Here is a 22,719-nt window from a genome sequence, read left to right as displayed (position 1 = left end):
CCTGTCATCCGTGGATGGCATGGCGCATGATGGGTGCAGCCCTGACTTAGACCGAGGGGGATCGGCCTTGACCAATTGGACAATGCTTGTACGCGATGGGGGCTGGCTGATGTGGCCCGCCTAATCAGCGTGTCCGTGGTCCAATCATGTCCCATGCCATTATGCATCGGGGAGGTCGGCGATTGGCCACTCGGACCAGCACAACGGTGCCGGTGCTCGTGTTCCAGATTTAAGTCTCCAAATCCAGAGCAAAGGAAGTTGGCTGTGTCGTCTGAGTTCAGTCCAAACTGGAAAAACCTCAACATGAACGTATATCTCAGCCTAGGGGATGCCCCCGCCAAGTGAGAATGTGAGCCAGGGCCCATTTTGCATTTGCTCCAACGTTCAATCTCGCCACCATCAGAAGGGGGCGAGTGAATCCAGTGCCACTCAAATTGCCACCCTCAGAGAGTGTTATTCAATACGTTGAGGTAGATAATTTGCCACAAAATTGTGAGAGACCCTAGGAAGGATATTGAGACTTTGAGCTGACGGCGTCAATGGCACGAGACCATGTTACTGCTGAATACCATCAGTCTAAGGCTGAGTGAGTTTCAGATCGATGAAATACCGCCATATGCAACATTCTGCGCCAAGTGGGGTGACGGAGATGTCGTGTATGAGGACTTGTGCAGTCCTCAGAAGGCACACCGAAGACCCGGATTCCTGGCCCTGCAGAAGGGATGCTCCGAAAGTCACAGCCGTGGCTTCGAGTGGCTATGGAGCGACGCCGTCTGCATCAACAAGAAATCACCCAATGCACTCTCTCAGGCCTTGAACTCTTTGGATAAGATATATCGGAGCGCAAGCCTCTGCCTCGTGCACTTGCATGACCTGTTTGACTCCCAAGCACCTGACTTCGACGTGGAACGTCACTTCTCACGATGTTCTTGGTTTGAACATGTTTGGATGTTGCCACCCCTCGTGTTCTCCAAGAAAATGTGTTTCCACGACACACAATGGAATCTCGTAGGTTGGAAGTCAGACCTGACTCCACTGTTATCACGATTGACGTCCATCAACGAAGCCGTTCTTGAGACCTCGGATGCCCTGACGAGGATTGCCAACAGCACGAAGATGACATGGGCGGCAGGACTGTCTTCAAACCCCATTGAAGACGCCGCCTATTCACTTCTTGGTATCTTCAATGTCAGCATGCCCATCATGTATGGAGAGGGCGTGGAATCTTTTATTCGCCTCCAGGAAGAGATCTTCAAAAGCACCACTGATTATTCGCTTCTTGCATGGAAACCGCAGACACGCCAACCATACCGGGGACTGTTTGCCCATTCCCCATCGGAATACACCCACCTCAAGCACCGATCGGAAGGCGTTCCAACGATCAAAGGACAACTGGAAATACAACCAGACGCCATTCACGTGCAAACCGGTCTCGGTGGCAGAGGAAATGACCTTCTGCTTCCGCTTTACGCGTCTAACAAGCCCGTGATGTGGGTTGTTTTGACACTATGGGACGGCATATTCGTCCGGAATTGTACGGAGACGGTGCCCGATGGTGCTGAGATCTCCAATGTCTTTCCCAGAGACATCCGTGTTAGGAAGGACTTGACCTCTGATATATCGGGCAAAATCTCATTGCACAGAGACAAACCTCAAGAGAAGCGGTATGATCCGCCATAGAGCCCCACCAACACTCAAAAACAAGATCCTAACAGAACCCTCAGGATTCCGACCAGTGGCCACTCCAAGTGCCATTCTGCGTCGAATCGAGATTGTCAAGATACCACAGCGAGTAGCCACATTGCATGGTCTGCAGCTGCCGAAGATAACGAAGCTACTTATACGTTTACCGGTGGTGTCCCAGGTAAAAGGCGCCCTCTTGGCTTTGTCGAACAAAGCACGGAGGGCAGCGTCAGAGAAGATGGCGAAAGAGTGGCTGCCCCCCTTACTCAGAGCGGATCTGAGGCAGGCGATATGACTCCCGGTCGGTCCCCAACGGGCAGTCCAAGCAGCAGATGCGGATCGAGCCATTCAGACTTGCCCTCGACGTTGGACGCGGACCATCCATTCGCGGCAGTGACTGGGGATCTAAAAGCTGTCTTGGTTGATCGTTTCCTATCAACTTGTGATTCAAGACCTAGGAAAAGAACTCTTCTCTCATGGTCCACCACAATGCGCAAGAGACCACGGCTGTCCTGGTCCGACCCTTACATGGACGTCGAGCTGGCGTCAGATTCCGAGGACGTGGACACCATTGTCGTGCACCACTCAGGCGAAAGGGTGAGCACCTTTGCCTGCCCTTTCTACCTGTTGGACAAGGAGAGACACGAGAAGTGCTTGACCCGGCACAGCCTGTCAACGATCGACGCGGTCAAGGAGCACATGTGGGCGTCGCACCGCCGTCCTCAGTTCTGCCCGATCTGCAAGGAAACCTTTGCGACCCTCCGCGCCCGGGACGACCACATCCGGGGCCGGAGCTGTGAGCCCAGGGACTCTCCAACCTTCGACGGCCTCACCGACCGTCAGATCCAGCAGCTTGCTCGACGGGGTTCACGCCATTCGTCGAGGGAAAGCCAATGGTATGAGCTCTGGCATGTTGTCTCGCCGTCGGGCCCGCGACCCCTCTCGCCGTACTACTCCAATGAGCAGGAATTCCGAGTGGTGGCTCTGAGGCGCTTCTGGGAAGCCAACGGCCACGATATCATCTCCGACTTCCTAAGGGAAAGAAACCTTCAGGGGTGGGAGGTGTCGGACGAGGAGCGGAGTCTTGCAATTTTGTACAACGTTGTTCTTCACGATGCTATTGATGAAGTCTATCGGAGATTTGCTAGGGCCACAAGGAACTAGGAAGAATACCGATGATGGTGTAGTAAATGTTCGTTATTTCGAGTAGCTAGTCAAGTCATGTGGATCTGTTCCCATACGCACTCATGCACAATTCCGCTTATTCCCTTGAAAGTGGGAAAAAAAAAGAGACACAAAAGAAAATGTAAGCAAATAATTAAATCGCGTTCATGGCCAGTGTTGCCGCCCACTACACTTAGTGTAATCAGTGTAGCCCAGTGCGTGCAAATAAGCTCACTACACCATATTACAATGAAGGTACTTGTATTTTGAACCACATTGTACTATACTAGACCTGAGTGCGAGCAGTGTAGTGGGATTAAGTGTGGGGATAGGTGGGAGCAAGGAGGAGGAAGGAGAGGGTGAAAAGGAAAAAGAAAGTGGAGACTCTGAGCTGACGCCAGGAAAGTCCGCCACAGTGGTTGGTAAGACAGCTTGGCATTCATTACTTTAATTGATGTGCACTGCCAGTGTGGCACTTGCTCATACTTCTAGACATAGGAGTATATAATATGTGATTACGTGGTTTCATGGCTAATCCCCACAGCTATGAACCGTATGTGGCGCCTTCATACATCAATGCTGCGGGCATATTGCGAGACGGAGGAGCAGCTGTTCGCGAGCTCTTTCCCTCTAGGTCGCCCCTTCTCAACAAGCCCTCCACGCACAGCTTCTTCCACTTTAAGCCGTAAAAGAAACGTTGTTGCGGCTCATTTTTCGAGCAGCTCATTGAAATGAGCCTCTTAGGAGCAGCTTACCCTTAGTTGAACGGTACATATGCTGCTCCTTTCCCGAGAGCGGATAATAGAATACTCCGGAAGGTGTATGCACCGCTCATGAGACCCACCATACGACGCCATATGTATGGTGGTAACCGCTCAGGACCCAGCGTGTAAAACACGATGCCAATAACAGTGCAGAGAGAAAAGAAAATATGTGGGCACGTGGCCTCAGCCTCGTGCCGCTTTAACAATGTACTGATGATGTCTTTATTGGGAGAGACCCTGATGACATCTGGAATCTTGCGCCTGGAATGAAGTCCACGAACGCTTCCGCCATTGATATCGGTTACCATCAAATCCTGGCCATGTTGGCGGGATGGCGAGGAGATGGTCGATGGCCAATGGCACCACACCAGGTACCAAGCTAGCGCCCCTCGTCGGCGGCGTCTGCATTGAAGTCGCCCCAAAAGCTCGAGGTGTTCTGACCGTAGTTGTTTGAGATCTGAGACATTGACACGTATTGGGAAGTCTCAAGAAAGTCTTCACTATCTGGGAGGCTTTCTGGGAGGCTTTCGATCAATTCCTGAACCATTGCATCTGTGAGAGACTGTGGGCCAGAATCGAAATGTGGCATGGATGGGCTCCCTTGAGTGAATGAATTGTTATCGGGCTGTCCGCCTGGGGAGGGGCTTGCGTTTGTTGGCTGCAGCAGCCGCTGGCTGGGGCCTGCAGCTGCTGCTGGTTGGTCGTATTCAGGTGGTAATAGAAACCCGTCAGCGGCTTGGGCAGACTGTCTGTTGGCTGACGGGGGCGCCGCCTGGTCGGGCCCAGGCTGTGAAGAGTTGACCGCTGGGGCGGTCACAGGGGTATTGGTCACTGTAGCAGCTGAGACTGCAGGCGTGAGCCTATATGAGCCCCCATTTATTCGTCGATAGTGAGCTGAGAGACTGTCTAGTATTGCGGCGAAGGTGTTTCGTGACATGTTTAGAAGTGACGGGCTGCTTTCTCTTGCACTCGCAATGATCTCTCTCCATCGGTCGCCAGTGAGAATGAATCGGTTCATGTCGATTATCCATTGGACATCGGGATGATCTGTAATGTAGGGTGAGGTTGGGGGAGTGCTATCCGGAAATATGATGCGCCAAATCTCGAACCACTTCGCCCTGGCGGAGTCTTGGGGGTCCCCACGCCGACCGCTTCTGTTCGTAGCTATTGACCGGATGGCGACTATTTGGTCTCCTGTTACTCCCTGGCGAGGCGGCGGAGGGTCTGGCAGTGGTTGGCAACTTCGAAGTTGTATATGTGCGTTGCATCGATCGTCAGCCGACTCGGGTTGGTCGCCCTCGAATTCTTCCCCACAGCTGGGGCATTGCGGCGGCAATGTGTGAATCCGCATAACGTGTAAGCGGACATCGACGATGCGGTGCAGTTTGTAATTTCGCAAGCAATTGTGCCACTCGTAACAATCGTGAAGGTAAAAGGGGCACGCGAATTGGAGCCCAGACTGGTCGGAATCCAGCTTTGCGTTTTTGCTCGGGGGCGCTTTCTCGTCGTCGTCTCTTCCGCGCTTTCTCGGTCCTTTTGGACGGTGGTCACTCGATGCGCCCATCGAGTTTAGGCGGTTTTTCGCCGCGTCAGAGGCACCACTGGTTCTGTGGACCGCCCCCGACCTGCAAGCACCCGTTGGTTGCCCCGCTGTAGTTTCGCCCGCATGAACCGAGACACCCCATCGTGCTGCCAAGTACGGACACCGCAATGCGCGGCCTAGTTCCTGAAGGCAACGATAAAATGGCCTGAGTAGTGGCAGGGAAATATGGGCAGAAAGAACTGAGTAAATGATAAAGTGAGGGAGGAGGTATAAGACACAAATGACGATGTTGGCGAAGAGAATTGAGGCGTTCTCAATCACTTTCGGCTCGTCAGGCAATTATCGACGATGGACGGCTGGAGCCAGTAGGGGCGGGCGAGCTTACTCATAGACAAGTCCATACTTTGATGCCTGACAGCACAGCCTGTCCCCTCAGAGGACTCGACCTACTCCTATGTGCACTGTTGGTTGTATATATAAGTTGGATAATGGCGCAAGCCAGTAGAGAGCGCGGCGATGCTGAGGTCGAGTGCACGGCCACAAACCTCACAAGTTCCGGGAGCGTGGACCAGGTTTAGAACACCGCACCGTATTTCCAAAGGAGAGAGCCGGGAGAGAGGACGCGGGGACACAAAAGGGAGCCTGTGTGTTGTAGTCCCGTGCGGTCGACTTGTTTTATTCCTCCTACGCCTTTGCGTATTCACCTGGGCGGCCATTCGCTGGACCCTCTCACCCCAGGAGCAAAGGAGGCAAAAGGTTTGCCTTACCTAGGTACAGATGTTCTTCCAATAAGTCTTTACCGCCAAGGAGCAGGGGGGGCTGTGTCTCTCCTATTCATGCAGTCACCTGGCTGTACTATTAGACTGTGACCAGCCCCTAAAAAGTAGTTTATATTAAAAAGTTCAAGCCAAAGACCAGTTATTCTCAGTGGAGCTTGAAGTACTGTTTTAATATATTCTACGTGCTGGGGGTTGGTATCCATAGACTTGCTTGTAGTTGGAACAGCCCCCCCTGCTCCTTGGCGGTAAAGACTTATTGGAAGAACCTCCGTACATTGATACGTGTGGGCAGCTAGCCAGTGCCTGCATCTCAAGCTGCATGTCTGTCGGCTGACACCGGGGCCCAACAGGACTGCAGGAGGGCCCGGGGTGCTGAAAACGCCTAATGCATAGGGGAGTGGGTCAGGCATTCTCCGGTTCGCGTCTGTTGAAGAACCCAGGTTGACTACTCGGTCCGCGTCCCGGCGTTGATTGCACTGCGGGAGCCGCAAGTTCGATAAGGGGGCCCACCCCGCGACCTTCAAGTAGCACTCGGCCTAATGCCAAGCACACATCTGTGTAGATGTGCGTGGTTCGCGAACCATTCTTGAGCCCAGGGCCGGTCCGACTGACTGCCCGGCGGACGATCAGTCCACCCCGCCAAGGAGCAGGTGCAAGTCCCAGCTCCTCTGTCCTGAGCTCCTACACAACAGCGCAAACGCAAGTGCGTAAAGATCTGGCTCCCAGTATGAGCTGGCAGTCTCACACGCAGCAATCGCTCTCGCAGCGTGGACGGCGAAGGCCGCCAGAAGTGCGCAGTTGTGTGGTCATCTGGGTTGATAAAAGTAGCCCAGGTGCCGGGCCAGAGGCTCGATTGCTTGAGAATAGTTCCTCAGAAGATGTCACTTTTAGAACTCTTGAAAATATCTTTTTTCGTTGTTTTGATCTCCAAGTAACTAGTGCAAAATGAGCAAAAGCGATCGGTTTCAGCTTACCGAAACCACCTGTACTCTGCAGGAATCGGACTCGTCATACAGCAGATCCGCAGCTGTGTAAGAGCCCAGCCAATGTTCCTCCTTACCCCCACCCCCCCTGAAGTGAGCGGTGCGAACAGGGCCAAGCTGACCACACCCCCGCCATAGTAAGGCCTATTATCAAGCCGAAAGTCTGGGGCGTTGGCAGCAAGATGCGTGCCCCCCAATAAATCAGCAGATTCTGCAGGCCGCGTCACCTAGCAGACCGAAATCAAAAGTGCGAGGAAAGAAGAAAGAAGCAGCACATGCTGTAGCAGAATTTGAACGCTCAATGCATCGGGGATAAGGAAGACCAGAGGCTGGTTGAGATGTGCCAATAGGTACATTCAGGAATAACTACTTCGGGCAGAATTACTTGCAGATTTGGCGCTAGATTCACGACATCATGTACAAATAGGAGAATTGCGGTAGATCGGTATTATGGAGAGTCCAATTTACAATTGAAAGGGACAAATAGATGCAATCGCCCTTGACTTTGTTCCCTTGACTTTGCCAGTGTGATTCGAGACTCCTCATCCTCATCTTTGTGACCAGGACACAACCCTCGAAACCGAGCGTACTACGTCAGCGGCGCCGGCTAGGCGGTGAGGGTTTTACAACGGCCAAGTTAGGCTGACTGCGCCCGACTACACAGCTGCGTACTCGATCGCCCTGTTCGCCTGGCCCCACGCGGCGGTTCGCCCGGGCGAGTGGAGTTTTTCCACTACGCAAGTGCGTACTTACTTCCCCAACCGGTGCCACGGGGTGTCATGCACCACCGGTGATATTTTGAGGAATATCGGTTTAACAGACAAGCATTCAAGCACGTTTTCTCATCTAACGAAGTTTGAAGGGACTTGAGCTGAATAAATTTACAAAGACCAAAATTTAGACGCGTATATTGCATGTTATGCGAGCAACCGGGCATCCAATCTTGGCCTATCTACCCTCGCCAGTGTTTCCTGGAGTCTAAGCCCGGCATTTGTGCCTGCGACACTTTTATGGCAATTCCGTTGAAGCAATAAATATCAATCCAAAATAAACTCGTTTGAGCAGCGTCTAGAAAATCCCAGAAGTGCACTGGTCGAGAATGTCACGAACTCCGTCGCAGGTCAACAAGGTCCACCACGGGAGATATCCGGGAACGATTCGAGCCGATGAGAAACCACGAAAGTCCTTGCCCCGATCACCGGTTCTCATAGCGCCGCGACCATCAGTTTACGATGCCTTACAACCCGAAGAAATTCGACTGATGGAAATCAGTCCGAGCGAAGACCGCAGTGCGCCGATTCGAGCGCGGCTTCGCCGAAAACCTCTGCGGTGCGCCGCGTATGAAGCGCTGTCACCTGACCTGCGTGGAAATGAAGAGCTGCAAGCATGGGTAGAAGTCAACGGGCAGCCACTCTCGGTCGGCGGTAACCTCTTGAAGGTTTTGCGTGGCCTTCGACTCGAAAACAAGCACAGAACACTCTGGGTTGACTCCATATGCGTGAACCAGAACGACATCGAAGAGAAGGGAGAACAAGGCAGATTGAGACCGAAAATATTGGAGCAGGCTATCGCAGTCATACCTTGGCCGTGGGACAGGAGTGCAGACGAATCTGCATTCGAAGAGACGGTTCTCACGCCGCCCTGGTTGATTCCAGGGAGTACAACGGGTCATCCTTCGTGGGACTCGGCTCTTTTGCAGGCTGGCCACATGGAAACGGAGCATTCTCTCAACTTCACCGACTGTCAAAGCTTTGTTGAATCGCCACCGGCCTTGACTTCTAGCCCGAAGAGTCCCCAAACAACTTCCGCTTCCTCAAGTCCTGGATTCGGGATAGATCCCCCATTTCAGGAGTTGTGTCTGGAGGCCGTGCCATATCAATTCGGATGCGGGATTCCCTTCTTGGGTGGCCTGGCTGGTTCTCACTATCAACAACTACTACTGGATGATGAGGTTGTGGGGAGGACCCCGAACACGTCTGATCGTAAACGCCCGCGTATGACAGCGTTCCCAGATGAGCTATCAGCTCCCCGTCAAAGGAAAGCCCAGCACACGCTACCCCTGAGCGTAGGACAGAATGAGGGAGGGACGAATGTGGTCTTTGCTTGCCCCTTCCACAGATCCGATCCACAAAAATATCACAGATGCCTCAAATACACTCTCAACCGCATCAAGGACGTCAAGCAGCACATATATCGGCAGCACAGCCGGCCGACTCTTTATTGTGCACGATGTTACAAAGTATTCAGTACTACTGAAGACCGCGACGACCACTCCCGCCGTGCGGACTGCGAGAAGCGGAGCCCGCCTGAATTTGAAGGGATCACGGAGCAACAGAAGAACGAGCTAAAGAAGAGTTCGCCGAAGAAAAAGCCCCTGGAAGAACAATGGTTTGAGCTGTGGGAAGTGGTGTTCCCTGGCCGTCAACGCCCACAGTCAGCTGTCATCCGCAATTACGTCGAGGAGATGGTACCATTGCTGCGGGACCTGTGGAATGACAAGAAGTCCGAGATCATATCAGGTGTCATGGAAGCTAGGGATGGACCTGCTGTAGTTGACGTCGGCTTGATAGCCAACATCATGAGCTCTGTCTTCGACAGATTCGAAGCAGAAACAGCCCGCTCGTCGCAGGGGTGCCATACCGAGTGGCCTGAGGCTCGGATTGGATCACCGCAGCACTCAGCGAAGATCGATTCAGGGCTCCGTGGAGCAGAGTCCGGTTTCAATTTCGAAGACCCATTCGAGACGCAGTATCTATCGCAAATCGGGTTACTGGACATCTAATCCCGTTCCGCTGTCGACACAGGGACTCCTGTTCCTCACAACCCGCCCAGAGTCTGCTGAATATAGACCTCGCAGGTTCATTGCAACCGCTCGCAAATTCTTGTTCGTAACAGGTTGAAGCAGAAGTGGAAAAGAGCTAGCATGGATGATATGGGATGCCACTTAAATGCCAAGTTGGTAAAAGCAACCGGGCGCTGATTTTCCAGGCGGTGGTCACAGAACGCCTCCAAGCGGCCTCGACATGAAGCCTGACGTCGCTGGGTATGCAGACTGCGGATGGTTTTCAATTACTGGCCATATCGCACTGATACTCATGCGGGTGCAGTTCCTCTTATCGCCACTGAACGGTTGTCGCCGGGCCCTCATCTCTCCCACAAGGCTTCTCATTCAATAGCCCCTCACAGAACCATCTCGTCACTTTAGATATTATTATACCCCCCCCCCCCATTTTCAATCTCAACTATTGGATACCGGAGTAAGTCAAATGCTACCGCCCGGATGCAAGGAATTAGTCTAGTGTGTTGGAATACCTTTGAGGCACGCGTTGGGTGTAGGGTCAAGTAGACGGGATAGCACCAGTCAGCTAGTTGTGTACCACCGTGTTCTCTTGGTCCGACTTAGATTTAGTTTCTTTTAATAGTTCTGTTCTTTTTACTTGTCCCGGAGTCACTCAATGCTAGTTCTCATTCACCGACATTTGTAATTCCCGCCTCGAAGGTCAACGAGGATTATGGTCCCATGAAATCACCAGCACAGTCACAGATGCTTCAGTTCTCACCTCATAGATCGGCTTCATCTCACGACCACAATCAAGTACTTATAAACACCCATGATGCATCACGATCGTGCTTCAGAACTGCTTTGTGTAGACTGTGTAGTCAGCAAAAGAATCATCCAATCCCGCAATGCGCACGCTCGCCTTTTAAGTCGTATAGAAGTGCTCCATGCAACCACAGCCACAAGAGGAACCGTCTTCAGAGAGAGAACTGTAAATTACAGGAAACAACCATTACAAAAGTTCACAGAACCCTGGTAAGGTAGGTAAACAACCAGTGGGCCCTCAGTCACTCGTGCACACACACTCACAGCAATTTGCATCAGCGGCCGCTGTTGGACAAACGTCTTGAACCAGTCGGCCGATCCCCCGACGGACCCGGCGTTGGTCGGTACTTAAGCGCAGCTGAACACCGATTCCTGGGTGCCACTCTCATCGCACTCAGGCTTCTCTCCATGGATCCATGGATCGCATACATCTTCTTTCCATACTCAATTTGACCGGTCAGCGATACGAGACATGTCGGAGTACACGTCCACTATCGAGGGTTTCCAGCGCGCCATGAAATGCTCCCTCACCGGCCCGCCTCAAGAGACAATGAAATTTGTCGTGGCTACTATGACGCCTACCTTCTATCACCACGTCAACGGAACATGTGTGGCCTATAACACCTACGTTAAAGAAATAGAGGATTGGTGTGGTAAGGTCAGCCACTATGAGTCTATAGTGTAAGGTAGACATTCCTGACCTTCACCATTGATATGTCCAAGCTGCTCTCGATGCTGACACGCCACTCACCCCACAGGCACGAGTTCCTCCGCGATAGAGACAAGCTGGCAGCTTTCATGACTGGAAAGATCAAGGTGGATGGAGCTGATGTTGAGGTTGAGAACTCAATGTTTGCCAAAATCGATAGCACAGGCAGGATGGAGTGGCTTCGGGAGAGATCTGTCTGGGGCTCTGCGGGGGCGAAACCTGATAAGGGCACTGGCTTGCATTCAGGCATGTCGGCTCATGACTGAAGAGTGTCTTAACCGCATTACAGATCAGGTAAATTGATCAGAAGCCACACTAGTCAGTCAAACGATGGTCACTGCATGCCGTCTCTTACAGCTTTGCTGCCACAAAGTCGGGTGGCTTGTAGTGTCAGACCAGCCTTCGGGCGGATGCTGGAGTAGTGGTGGCGTTGCAGGGGGATTTCAAGTTGACGTGGATGCTAGCCTCAAATCGGGTATCGTTCAAGACTGACTCGTTGTTCTCTATTCTACTTCGTACCGTTGCGTTTGTTCCGCATCCATCTCTTGTGGTCGCAACGTTGGGCCGATATGGTGTGTCTCACTCCATCCTTTGTGGGGTGCTGACAGCTCGTGAGTATCCGACAATGCCGCAATGGAAGACATATGCTTGTAGCGTCCTGTTTTCTGTGACAGATCTTGCCCTTGTCTCTGTTTCTTTTTCTTCCACCTCAGCACTAATACAGGCACTGCGAGTATCGCCACAAGTACGACACCAGCAACGGCTGCTCCAATTCCGATGCCCGCCACTGCTCCGGTGGAAAGACCAGAAGGCTCTGGCGAGTCGGTTGGAAGGGTAGTCGTAGTTGATGCGGCAGTTGAGCCCGGCGGCGGTGTCGAAAGGGCTGTCTCGGGTTGGGTCGTGGATGAAAGGCCGAAAGTTCTCTTTGATGCCAGCAAGTTAAAGTCTATAATATGTGGTTATGAGATGCGGCGTCAAGAGCGTACCGGTCCTGAACTACGTGTATCGTTAACGTAATTAAAAGCTGGCGAGTTTTTATTTAACCCCTGTCTATCCTCAGATTCTTCGATGTCGAACCAGCACCGCGTATCACCGTATTCGGCAGAGCTTAGTGTCACTGGAAACGAATCGTTACCCGCAGGGACCCTTATGGTGTCCTCTAATCCTGAAAAAGACGGTCAATCAACCGAAGACGTTGGAAATGAAAGAGTACTACTCACGGGAAACATTGCCTGGCCTACACCACGTGATGAGATACGGCTCGGTGAAGTTGGTCTCGTAGCTCAAGTTGATGACGTCCCCTGGAAGAAACTCTAAATCGTCTCTATCAGGATAAAGAAACCTGAGCGGCTGAGCCGCACCGTTGCCTCCACTTATTCCGGCCAAGAAAAGTAGCAATGGAAGGAGGTGGCGTCGCAGCATTGCGACAAATATTGACAGTGGGCGGGTCCTAGGTGCCTCGAGTTCTGAGATATCAGCACCAAAGAGGAGCTGCACACGTTGGGCAACTTCGCGTAATTAAGATCGAAAATGCAACGTGACCTGAAGAATTCGGTTGCAGACGCATTTGTAGGGACCGAGTGGCATCGGATGTCTTAGCAACGTCAGCCCAGAGAGGCCTCGTACGTGGGCCAATGCTGTTTAGGTGCATTTAGAAGATTAGGCAGGCCAATGGATGGAGCCAGGTGTGAGGGTAGGATTAGCCCCCACGCACGGTTCAAATGCTGCAATTGCCCACTTGCCTGATCCTCATTTGCCGAGATCTGTAGCTGAACAGTTGGTGTTACATTACCTAGGCCCAACACATACATCCAGGCAGCTAGGCACGGACTCGACTTCGGACTTTCTTCATTGCTGACTGGGGGCGTATGATCCTTCATCCTTGAATCAGCCTTACCGGAAATAATATTCCCATTTCATTACTCCCAGATTTGAACTTGCTACATCACTGCTATCGGCCAAATCCTCCGGTATCCCTTGCCGTCAAGTGCCTGCACAGTCGCTAAAGACATCAGAATAGAAAAGTCGTTCCAAAAGCACCTCAGAAGAGGCTCTCATCAAGGATATTCTTTACATGTACAGGGTTATGCGAAGCCAGAAGCGCTGGGGAGTTCGAAGCCCCCGTCCTAGCTCCCGATAAAATGTAGACAGGCCGCAATTTCTACGTTTGATATCTGCCCAATCTCCCAGAATCGGTTCTTCCACTTGGTATGCCAATAGCCCGAGAAGGGGACTGGTTGTCGTGCGATATCACTTGCTGTTTATGCCAGCACCCAGCTACCTCCGAGTCCAACGCAAGTAGCTGAAGCTCGTCAAACTTGTTGTTATCTTGTTTCAGCATTGAAGACAGCGCTAGGACCGAAGCCAACGTGACAGCACTCAACCCCAAATTGGCACTCCAAGCTGAGACATCCAGGGTCAGTCCTTGTGACGGCTGATATGCTGGCGTTGCTTACCAATGGTGTATCTCGGACCATAACCATCCAAATATAAGTACGGGGTCCAAACCAGGGCTAAGTTGCCAACCGAGTTGGACATGGCGAGGCTGGTTGCTCGTTTCTTCTGAGGCCGTGCAGCGATGTTCGCTAGCCATGCGTTGGAGATTTGGAAACCACCGTAGGTCCCTGGAAGCATGAGGAACAGTGCGAAATATCGAGCGGTCGTGTTCGTCGTTGCGAGCGATATTATAATGCCGGATGTAGCAACTATTGTCGGATAAAGGATGTATGGAGAGCGTCTGCCTGTTTTGTCGCTGTGCCAGGTGTTCAGCAAGCTGAAGAGGGCCGTAAAAACGAACGGCTTTGCATTTGTATCAGTTACTGCGAGAGATAGGAGGCACACGTGGTCATAGATTGTGTTGCTTACCGGGGCAGTCAGCAAGAGGGTATCGATGTTACTGTATCCAAAGTTCTTGACTAGAGTGGGAAGGAAATTGGTGAGAGAGGCTACCGCCTGAATGCACATCTGATTGAGAACACAGAGCCAGACACGATGGTCTTTGACCACCATATTCAAGGCATCGAGGTTCCGTATCTCGGACTCTTCATCGCCGGCGTCCTCGATGAGTCGGACGACTCCCAAGGCCTTCTCTTCCTCAGTGAGCCATTTCGTAGTTGATGGCCAGTCAGGGATAATGAACGTGGTGGCCATCGCACAGACGACAGTAGCAGCTCCTTCGATGATGAATAGCCACCGCCAGCTGGGGATCTTATTGTTCTCAAACACTGCGGCAATCCCGACCGCGAAGAGACCCCCGAAAGCACCGCTGATCATAGCAGCGCAGAAGAAGAGGCCCAATCGGAACCCTAGTTCTGACCGGGTGTACCAGCCGGAGAACAAGAAAGCAACACCAGAGAAAAATGGTGCCTCAGCGATTCCGAGAAAGAAACGGCATGCTGCGATTCCAGCAAAATCCTGGACTGCTCCCGCGCATCCGCTGGCGACGCCCCATACTACCATGACGACTGGAAGATAGATACTGGGTCTAGTCATACCCAATATCATGTTACTTGGAACTACTGAAAATTAGTATCTTTGGTAGAGCAATGAACCGTCATGGGGATCCAAGGGCTCTTGTGTTCTGCTGACCTTGCATGAGAATATATCCGACATAGGTGAGACTTAGCACGATGTTATATTCCACACCAGGGAGACCAATATCCTCGGAGATTCCCTGGATCTTGGCTTGTGGCAGTGCATTACGATCAATATAATTGAGTACGTACATGAGGCTCTGCTCCAGGGCTCACTCGAGTGCAAGCGTTAGTATGTTAACAAGAGTTTGATGGTATCTCTCAGTCAGAGGAAGATTACTGACGAGGATGGGGAGCAAACGGATGTCGATTTTCCTTTTCAACAACTTTTCCCTAGCAGCTCGCTCCTCCGGTGACCATGAGGCCACGATCGTCTGGTACTCCAGAGTCGTCCCAGGAGAGGTTGGACCTTGATTTGGTGACATTATATCGATTTCAAATCGAAAAGGCGAAGCAGAGATGATATTCTTATGGACTCGGTGAGAATACACCATCAAACTGACATTTGTGATGTCTAGGGCTGTTTACTATTTATTATGTTCGATCGTTTCCGCCCATGCACAGTCTTCCCAAGTGCCTAATGGCCCTTGAGCATCCCGTGCCGCTTATTGCCGACATTCCAATTTCTTTTCTCCCTTCGGCCGTCAATACGTCCAATCATCGTTCCAAAGTTGTTCTGTTTCCTGTACCCCTCACCAATGTTCTATGGTCAACGAGATTCATTGCTATATCTGATTAGGTCCACATGCAGCAGATAACATTGAATGCGCCTAGGCTGCTTGGTAATTATTGCCCGGTTTTCCGGTGGCCGTTTTGGGAGCGTGGTCGCAGTCATGCGTGGGGAAAGAGCAGATTCACATCATTCCTGCAAGTATTTCTGGACAGCAGGCCTGAAAGGGGGATCTCCCCGCAAATGACATGTAGTAAGAGTCCCACCGTGGCCAGGATTCGGCGGATGGCGACGATTTCCCCCGGAGCTATCACCGTACCGAGACTTGAAGTGAGGAAACCCCTCTGCGGAGAACGATCACCCCAGTCCATTTGAGGCTACAAAATCGCGGGCAGCGTCTATAAGAAGCCTGTTACGAATGTTCCTCCTACCCTTCAATGAGATACCGACGAAGTGGACTAGTACTCTGTAAATACCCCATGATATCAAGCGGTCATTGTTCGAAGTTCTGAATACCAGAAATTTGAGAGCATAAGTACATCTAGTGTACAACACCATTCACCAGACTATTGCATCTGCCCAACATGACCAGCCTTTCCAGCAAGCTTGCTGAGCTTGAGGCCGCGGGCAGGCCTATTCAAATAGGTCTCATCGGCGCTGGCAAGTTTGGCTCTATGTTCATCGCGCAGTCTCACAGGACGACCGGAATGAGACTTGCTGGCATTGCAGACCTATCCTCCGACAGAGCCTTTGCAGCGCTCAAGCGGACCAATTATCCAGTTGATAAGTACGACACCACTGTCAATGCATCCATATCTGAGGGTATCCGATCGGGACAGACGATCATTACGACAGATTCTTCCGCGCTTATTGCTACGCCGGAGATTGATGTGATCCTCGAAGTGACTGGAAACCCGGCTGCAGGCATCAAACACGCACTTCTGGTGAGCTCGCACAGACAGACTGAACAAGTGTCTAAGATCACTGCTGAGCAAGTCTTTGGTAGTGTTGCGAGCACAAGAAACACATAGTCATGGTCAATGTTGAGGCTGATGTACTTGCCGGTCCTCTGCTGGCACGCAAAGCGAAGGAGGCCGGCATTATCTACAGCATGACCTACGGTGACCAACCAGCCCTAATCTCCGAATTGGTAGACTGGGCTCGAGCAGCTGGATTGTGAGTTGGACCCGGGGGCCCTTATTCTATCACAAGACACGATAGCCTTTAATAGAAAAGAACTAATTAGAGCTTAGCGACGTCATCTGCGCTGGCAAGGGAACAAAGCACCTTCCCCAATACCACTACTCAACCCCAGCTACAGTCTGGGACCACTACGGTTTCACAAAAGACCAGTTGGCCTCTGGCGAGTTCAACCCCCAGATGTTCAACAGCTTCCTCGATGGTACCAAATCCGCCCTGGAGATGGCCGCCGTCGCCAACGGCTGCGACCTGACTCCTCCACCCTCCGGCCTCAAGTTCCCGCCGTGCGGGAAGGACGATCTGCCCGAAGTATTGAAGCCAGAGGTTGAGGGCGGAAAGCTCAAGTGCAACGGCAGCGTGGAGGTGGTGTCATACTTGTACGAGAATGGCAGTTGGGTTCCTGATCATCTGCGGTGGGGTGTGTACGTTGTCATCGAGGCGGCCTCGCAGTATCAGCGGGATTGCTTCCGACAGTACGGGCTGAAGACAGACACTAGTGGGAAGTATGCCGCGCAGTACAAGCCTTATCACCTGATTGGGCTGGAGCTGGGCATCTCGGTGGCAAATATCATGTGTCGTGGTGAGCCTACTGGCCAAACCAAGACGTGGGCCGGTGACGTTGTTGCTACTGCAAAGCGTCACCTCTGCGCCGGCGAGAGGCTTGACGGCGAGGGCGGATTCACGGTCTACGGCAAGTTGGTGAGGGCTGAGGACTCGATATCCAGCTTCAGCTTGCCGATTGGACTCACACATGGGTTTATCCTCAAGCGTGACGTCGGGAAGGACCAGGGATTGAGTTGGGATGACGTCGAGGTCACGGCAGAAACATCTCAGGCGGTTGCGGTGAGGAAGGAGATGGAGGCCATATTCAGGAAGGAGTTCGAGGAGAAAAAGGCCGAGGCTGAAGGCGGATGGTAATATCCGGTGCCACGAGACTGGACAAGTCCCGGTGGAGCTGCTGAGGGACACAATTTGCAGCTTGCGGAGATGAAAGGACATTGGCTTTGGTTTGGTGGATCGATTCATCAAATACAATCATGAGTATAAACAGATATACAGAATATAAGTTATTAAACTAGGTGGTAGCTTTAGCTATATTATATTTTTTATTTAACTATTTATCTATTTATTATCTTATTAACTTTTAAATTAATTATTAGTTTATATTTTAAATATAAACTATTTATATTTTTTTAACTTTACTATTAAATTAAAAATAAATAGTTAAAGTTCTAAAAGAATAAAATATAATATATCTTTTAAAGATTAATTTAGTTAAGTTTACTATATAGAACTTTTTATAGTGACTTTATAATTATCTATAACACTATCTATTATTAGAAGATGCCTTCTTACGTTAGTGCGCTAGACTATACTTAGTTTGTTTAGGCTAGCGCTATTAGCCCATTAAAGGTTGAAGCCATTATAGATTATAGGCTAGTCTTAATGCTATTAAGTACTATATATAAGGTCGCTATATAACTTAGACCTTTTAAGTTAGCTAAAATAGGTAAAGATAAAGCTACTATTTCCCTAAGGGTTCTAGCTCTATTTAAGTAAATATCTATCTAGTAAACCTAAAAGACTATTAACTCCACTATATTATAAGTAAAACTACTTAAAAGTAGTTATTTAACTAACCTATTAAACTAAAAGATAACTAGGTAAGGTAATTATACTCTATTATTTAGGTTTATAAATCTAATAGCTTTATAAAAAAAGAAATAACTATTTATAATTAAGTTTGTAACTATATAAAAATAGATTTCTACTTTAAAAAGAAATTATTAATATTTAAAATAATTAATATATTTTTAGAAAAACTAAGGGATTATAAATTTAATTTAAAGGAAATTAAGATTTATAAGAATTTTAAATTTAAGCTTAAGGGCTCCCTTTTAAATTTAACTCCCTTAAAGAGAAAAAACTTAAAGAAGCTTAAAAAAAGACTTAAATAAGGTTAGATAAGGTTATAGTAATATAATATAGTTAAATAAAAAACTAATTATAAAATTATAATTATAAGTCTTTTAACCTTATACTTAAAAGGGTTATATCTTAAATATAAAGTTAATAATTACTTAATATATATTTTAAACTTATTTATATATAAAGTTATTAACTTTCTTTATAAAGCTCCTTTTCTATTATATCTTTTATATATTATATAGAAGTAGATAAATTTTTAATAATAAAGTAATATATTTAAAGGAGGAAGATTTAGTTTTTAAATATTTAAACTTTTACTTTTTTATATAATATTTATTTAATATATAGTAAATAAATTTTATTTAATTTTTAAAAGGGTTTTAATTTTTTATAAAATTTATATAAAAGGTTTTTAAATTAATTTATTATTATAATATTATTATTCTATTAACTATATATTTAAGATAGGGATTATAGTATATTTAGTTTATTTAATAAAGGTAGATTTAAGTAGTTATTAAATATATTAATAGGGAAGAAATAACTTATTAGATTTTATATTATAGAATTCTTCTTTTATAAGAGTTATTTTAAAACTATTTTAATTTTATTATATAACTACTTAATTAATTTATTATAATAAATTAACTCTTAGACTATTTATATTAATAATTCTAATATAATATTATTAGAAGTAATATTTTTTAGTTTTATTTATATAATATAAGCCTTAATTATATACTTATATACTATATTCTCTTTCTACTATTATTAATATTATATTTCTTTAAATATTAAGTTTTAAATATTTACTATTATATAAAGGCGCTATATAAATTTTATATATATAGGGATTAAAAACGAAACTATTTAAACTAGGTAGCTATATATATTATCTTTAAAAGTATTATAGCTAGACTAAGAGTTTTTAATAATGACTTGTAGATACTCTGTTGACCAGTAGATAGTGTTTAAAGAAATAATAGTTTAGGGAAATAACAGTGGTCTTACAAGGATCCCAAGGATTAACTTTAATGTATTAAAATGTTAATTTTGAATGTAACGGAATATATGGACTATATAAATAGGTCATATGAATATCAGTATTCTGCTGAGCTAGACATGCTCTGTTAAGACCCTTATTCTCATTCCATGGTTCCGAGTCAGATTGGATGAGCGGCGGTGTTTTGAATTTCTCATCGCCTCACTGACAGTCACTCCTGGCGATCATGTGGGCCACTGGGCACGCTGGGCTTTCAGCTCTACCACCGAAGATCCCAGTTCCTGCAAAGATGGGCTGGACTCTAGTCGTGCCTACAACCCACAATGGTACAAAAACGCGAGATATCCGTCGCAGCATCCGCAGCCCATCCACGAAGAATCTCGTGGAGGGGTCTTCGGCTCCGGCAGTTCCTAATCGGGTTAACCACCAAGCGGTGACCGGATAAAAAGATGCCACAACAACTCGAATGGTGCGCAGCAACCAATGAATTATTCCTTCAACGAGGATCAACAGTACGAAATAATGACAGAGATACCACTGGAGCCACCAGGACGCGGTCTACGCAACAAGGTGGCACTTGTCACCGGAGCAGGATGCGTCGGTGATGGGGTTGGCAACGGCCGAGCGATATCAATCATGCTGGCCGATGAAGGCTGCAACGTGATTTGCCTGGACCGAGATCTATCGTGGGCCAACAAGACCGCCGAAATCGCAAACTCGAAGCCCGGCCGCGGCGAGGCGGTGCCTACGCAGGGAGACGTCACCTCATCCGACGACTGCAAAGCTGCTGTCCAACTGGCCCTAGACAAGTTTGGACGGCTGGACATCCTGGTCAATAACGTCGGCATTGCTGGGGCACCGGGCACAGCTGTCGACGTGGACCTGGAGCAATGGGCCAAAGGACTGGAGACCAACGTCAGCAGCATGGTCGCCATGGCGAAGCATGCTGTTCCCGCGATGGCCAAGAACGAGGGCGAGGTAAAGGGCTCCATCATCAACATGGGGAGCGTGGCAGGTCTCAAGGGCGGCACGCCGCATCTTCTCTACCCGACCAGCAAGGGAGCCGTTGTCAACATGACAAGGGCGATGGCTGCGCACCATGCCGAGTCTGGCATCCGGGTGAACTGCGTCTGTCCGGGTGTATGTCATCTCTATCATATATCACTGCATTGCATGGTGGAAATGAGGGATTCGCTGACGTTGCGGTGCACAGATGCTATACACGCCAATGATGTCTTCAAAGGGCATGTCCGAGGAGGCGAGAGCTGCGCGCAAGGCAAGGAGCCTTCTCGGGACGGAAGGCAATGCCTGGGATGCTGCGGCCGCGGTCGTGTTTCTAGCCAGCAACCACTCGCGGTGGATCACGGGTGCCGTCTTGCCGGTGGACGCCGGTACTACGGCCGCGGTTGGCATTGGAATGACGAAGGCTGCGAGTGTGAACGGATAAGCACATTTTTAATTATTTTACTTTCATCAGCGCATGGTTGCACAGGACGCAAATTGTCCGCTTGAATGAATATGACTGCAAGAGGATACCGTAAGTGACCCACGACCGCAAAGAGTTGGAATTTGTCAGACACAGAGCCAAATATACTGGCTGGGCAACGTGAGCCGGCTCATTTGTGCATTAAAGCTACCCTTCCGTCGACCTCACCGGCCGCTAGACCTTTGAGGGCCTCCGGAAGACTGTCCAACGACCTCTCCTCTACCTGAGGCTTTATCGCTCCAGCGGCTACGAGATCGAGAACCTCTTTCAGGTCCCCTGCCTGCCCACCATATGTAAAGATAAAGCTCAGTCGTTTTCTTGTCCCGATCTTCATGTGAATGGTGTTGTCTGCGTCAAGGGTTCCAACGCACAGGATCTTGCCGCCTCGCCGGACTAAAATCCGTCAGCAAACGCCAATGTCCGACTAGGGGATAACTCACCTATCTGCTGTGCAGCCTCAAAAGTCTCGTGCTTGCCGACAAATTCCAGCACAGTGTCGATCCTAGTCTCTGGCCCCTTGTTCCTCAGAAATTCTTCTGCTCCCATGCTTAGGGGCACGATGTCATCGGCTGGCACTCCTAAAGACTTGGCTGTGTCTAGACAGGACTGCCGAGTATCTAACACGATCACCCTGGCACCAATGTGGCGGACGACCTGCAGTGCGTTCATACCTAGACCTCCCAGGCCGAATAGAAACACCGTCTCGTGTGGTTTGACTTCTGCGCGGCGGACGATGCCATGGTAAGCTGTGTTGATAGCGTCCGTGGCAACAGCGGCTTGAGCAGGTGATACGCCTTTTCATCTGTCAATTTTACCTCGCAGCCCAGTTAAAAGGAGGAGAATTAGGACAACTCGTACCTTGCGGAACAAGCACGGCACCCCGAACATCCACGACGGCATAGGGTGCATAGAACCCGTCTTGCCCGATGCCCGAGTGGTGACCTCGCTCACAGCACTGCGACAAGTCTCTGCTGCATTCTGGACAATCTTCCTCTTGGCAGCCTGGCACGGCGTGCAGTGCGACGATGTCTCCCTGTGATAGTCGTTAGGCAGGGAGTCACGACGTGGTGATGGTACCTCGGAGCTTACCAGCTTCAGGGAAGTCATTCCCGCAGCGCTCTCGCCGAACTTGACGATCTCGCCACATCCTTCATGGCCCTATATATGGAGTTGGAACATAAACATGACGGCGTCCATCTTCACTCGCACTCGTGGTCTTACCAGGATGTACTTTTCTCTAAACCAGCCGGCTTGTTTTTCAATTTGGAGGAGTGAGAGATCACTACGGCACACTGCGGATCTGTCAATACTACTCAAAATGGACATAGCCTATGACTGGCACATGGTAGATCGCACCTCCAGACGCTATAAGCTTCACCAGCACTTCGTTAGCAGACGGCTTAGGTACCGCCACTTGCTCCCAAACCGGCTCCGGATTGCCTCTGTGTTTCCGCCACGCGTACATGGAATCTGGTATTGTGCTGCTCATTTCTGCTGACTTGGATGGAACAGGTGGCAAACTGTATTACGGAAACCGTTCACAAATTTGAAAGGGCTAGTGGTTGGCAGTCCACGGATCTCAACCCAGCACTGAGGACAACCCCTCTTTGCGGGCTTCAATGTTGCTACGGCCAGCCAAGCCTGACTCGGAGATGCACGGCGGTCCGCG

The 22,719-nt window shown here is 49.5% G+C and overlaps 7 protein-coding genes across 7 annotated transcripts; 4 read left to right on the top strand and 3 right to left on the bottom strand.

The window, feature by feature from the left end:
* The first annotated feature begins 286 nt into the window (after positions 1-286).
* KVR01_007597 (uncharacterized protein) lies at positions 287-3,011 on the top strand. Its single transcript, XM_044787929.1, has 3 exons — positions 287-492; positions 550-1,664; positions 1,725-3,011. The coding sequence occupies exons 2-3, from the start codon at positions 553-555 to the stop codon at positions 2,845-2,847; spliced, it is 2,235 nt and encodes a 744-aa protein (XP_044643850.1). The 5' UTR covers positions 287-492; positions 550-552; the 3' UTR covers positions 2,848-3,011.
* Positions 3,012-3,254: 243 nt separating this feature from the next.
* Positions 3,255-5,874, bottom strand: KVR01_007205 (uncharacterized protein). Its single transcript, XM_044790317.1, has 2 exons — positions 5,540-5,874; positions 3,255-5,474 (listed from the first exon to the last, which is right to left on the bottom strand). Exons 1-2 carry the CDS (start codon positions 5,553-5,555, stop codon positions 3,991-3,993), a joined length of 1,500 nt encoding a protein of 499 aa, XP_044643458.1. The 5' UTR covers positions 5,556-5,874; the 3' UTR covers positions 3,255-3,990.
* A 2,750-nt stretch (positions 5,875-8,624) lies between these two features.
* On the top strand, positions 8,625-9,698 carry KVR01_007204 (uncharacterized protein; the record flags this gene model as incomplete). The annotated part of the gene is made up of 2 exons (XM_044783483.1): positions 8,625-8,658; positions 9,175-9,698. The coding sequence occupies 2 exons, from the start codon at positions 8,625-8,627 to the stop codon at positions 9,696-9,698; spliced, it is 558 nt and encodes a 185-aa protein (XP_044643457.1).
* A 1,513-nt stretch (positions 9,699-11,211) lies between these two features.
* KVR01_007535 (uncharacterized protein) lies at positions 11,212-12,891 on the bottom strand. Its single transcript, XM_044792415.1, has 3 exons — positions 12,450-12,891; positions 12,216-12,394; positions 11,212-12,152 (listed from the first exon to the last, which is right to left on the bottom strand). Exons 1-3 carry the CDS (start codon positions 12,649-12,651, stop codon positions 11,733-11,735), a joined length of 801 nt encoding a protein of 266 aa, XP_044643788.1. The 5' UTR covers positions 12,652-12,891; the 3' UTR covers positions 11,212-11,732.
* A 3,125-nt stretch (positions 12,892-16,016) lies between these two features.
* KVR01_007514 (uncharacterized protein) lies at positions 16,017-17,550 on the top strand (the record flags this gene model as incomplete). The annotated part of the gene is made up of 3 exons (XM_044793845.1): positions 16,017-16,376; positions 16,439-16,608; positions 16,686-17,550. The coding sequence occupies 3 exons, from the start codon at positions 16,017-16,019 to the stop codon at positions 17,548-17,550; spliced, it is 1,395 nt and encodes a 464-aa protein (XP_044643767.1).
* Positions 17,551-20,047: 2,497 nt separating this feature from the next.
* Positions 20,048-21,011, top strand: KVR01_007208 (uncharacterized protein; the record flags this gene model as incomplete). Its single annotated transcript, XM_044789958.1, has 2 exons — positions 20,048-20,704; positions 20,778-21,011. 2 exons carry the CDS (start codon positions 20,048-20,050, stop codon positions 21,009-21,011), a joined length of 891 nt encoding a protein of 296 aa, XP_044643461.1.
* A 169-nt stretch (positions 21,012-21,180) lies between these two features.
* On the bottom strand, positions 21,181-22,645 carry KVR01_007235 (uncharacterized protein; the record flags this gene model as incomplete). The annotated part of the gene is made up of 6 exons (XM_044781451.1): positions 22,407-22,645; positions 22,272-22,342; positions 22,140-22,208; positions 21,909-22,083; positions 21,491-21,844; positions 21,181-21,443 (listed from the first exon to the last, which is right to left on the bottom strand). The coding sequence occupies exons 1-6, from the start codon at positions 22,537-22,539 to the stop codon at positions 21,181-21,183; spliced, it is 1,065 nt and encodes a 354-aa protein (XP_044643488.1). The 5' UTR covers positions 22,540-22,645.
* Between the last annotated feature and the right edge of the window lie 74 nt (positions 22,646-22,719).

This window comes from Diaporthe batatas, assembly GCF_019321695.1.
Source record: "Diaporthe batatas strain CRI 302-4 chromosome Unknown Contig00008, whole genome shotgun sequence".
NCBI classification, from domain to species: Eukaryota; Fungi; Ascomycota; class Sordariomycetes; order Diaporthales; family Diaporthaceae; genus Diaporthe; species Diaporthe batatas.
The sequence above is the reverse complement of the archived record's forward strand: the minus strand, read 5'-3'. Positions and strand labels throughout refer to the sequence as shown.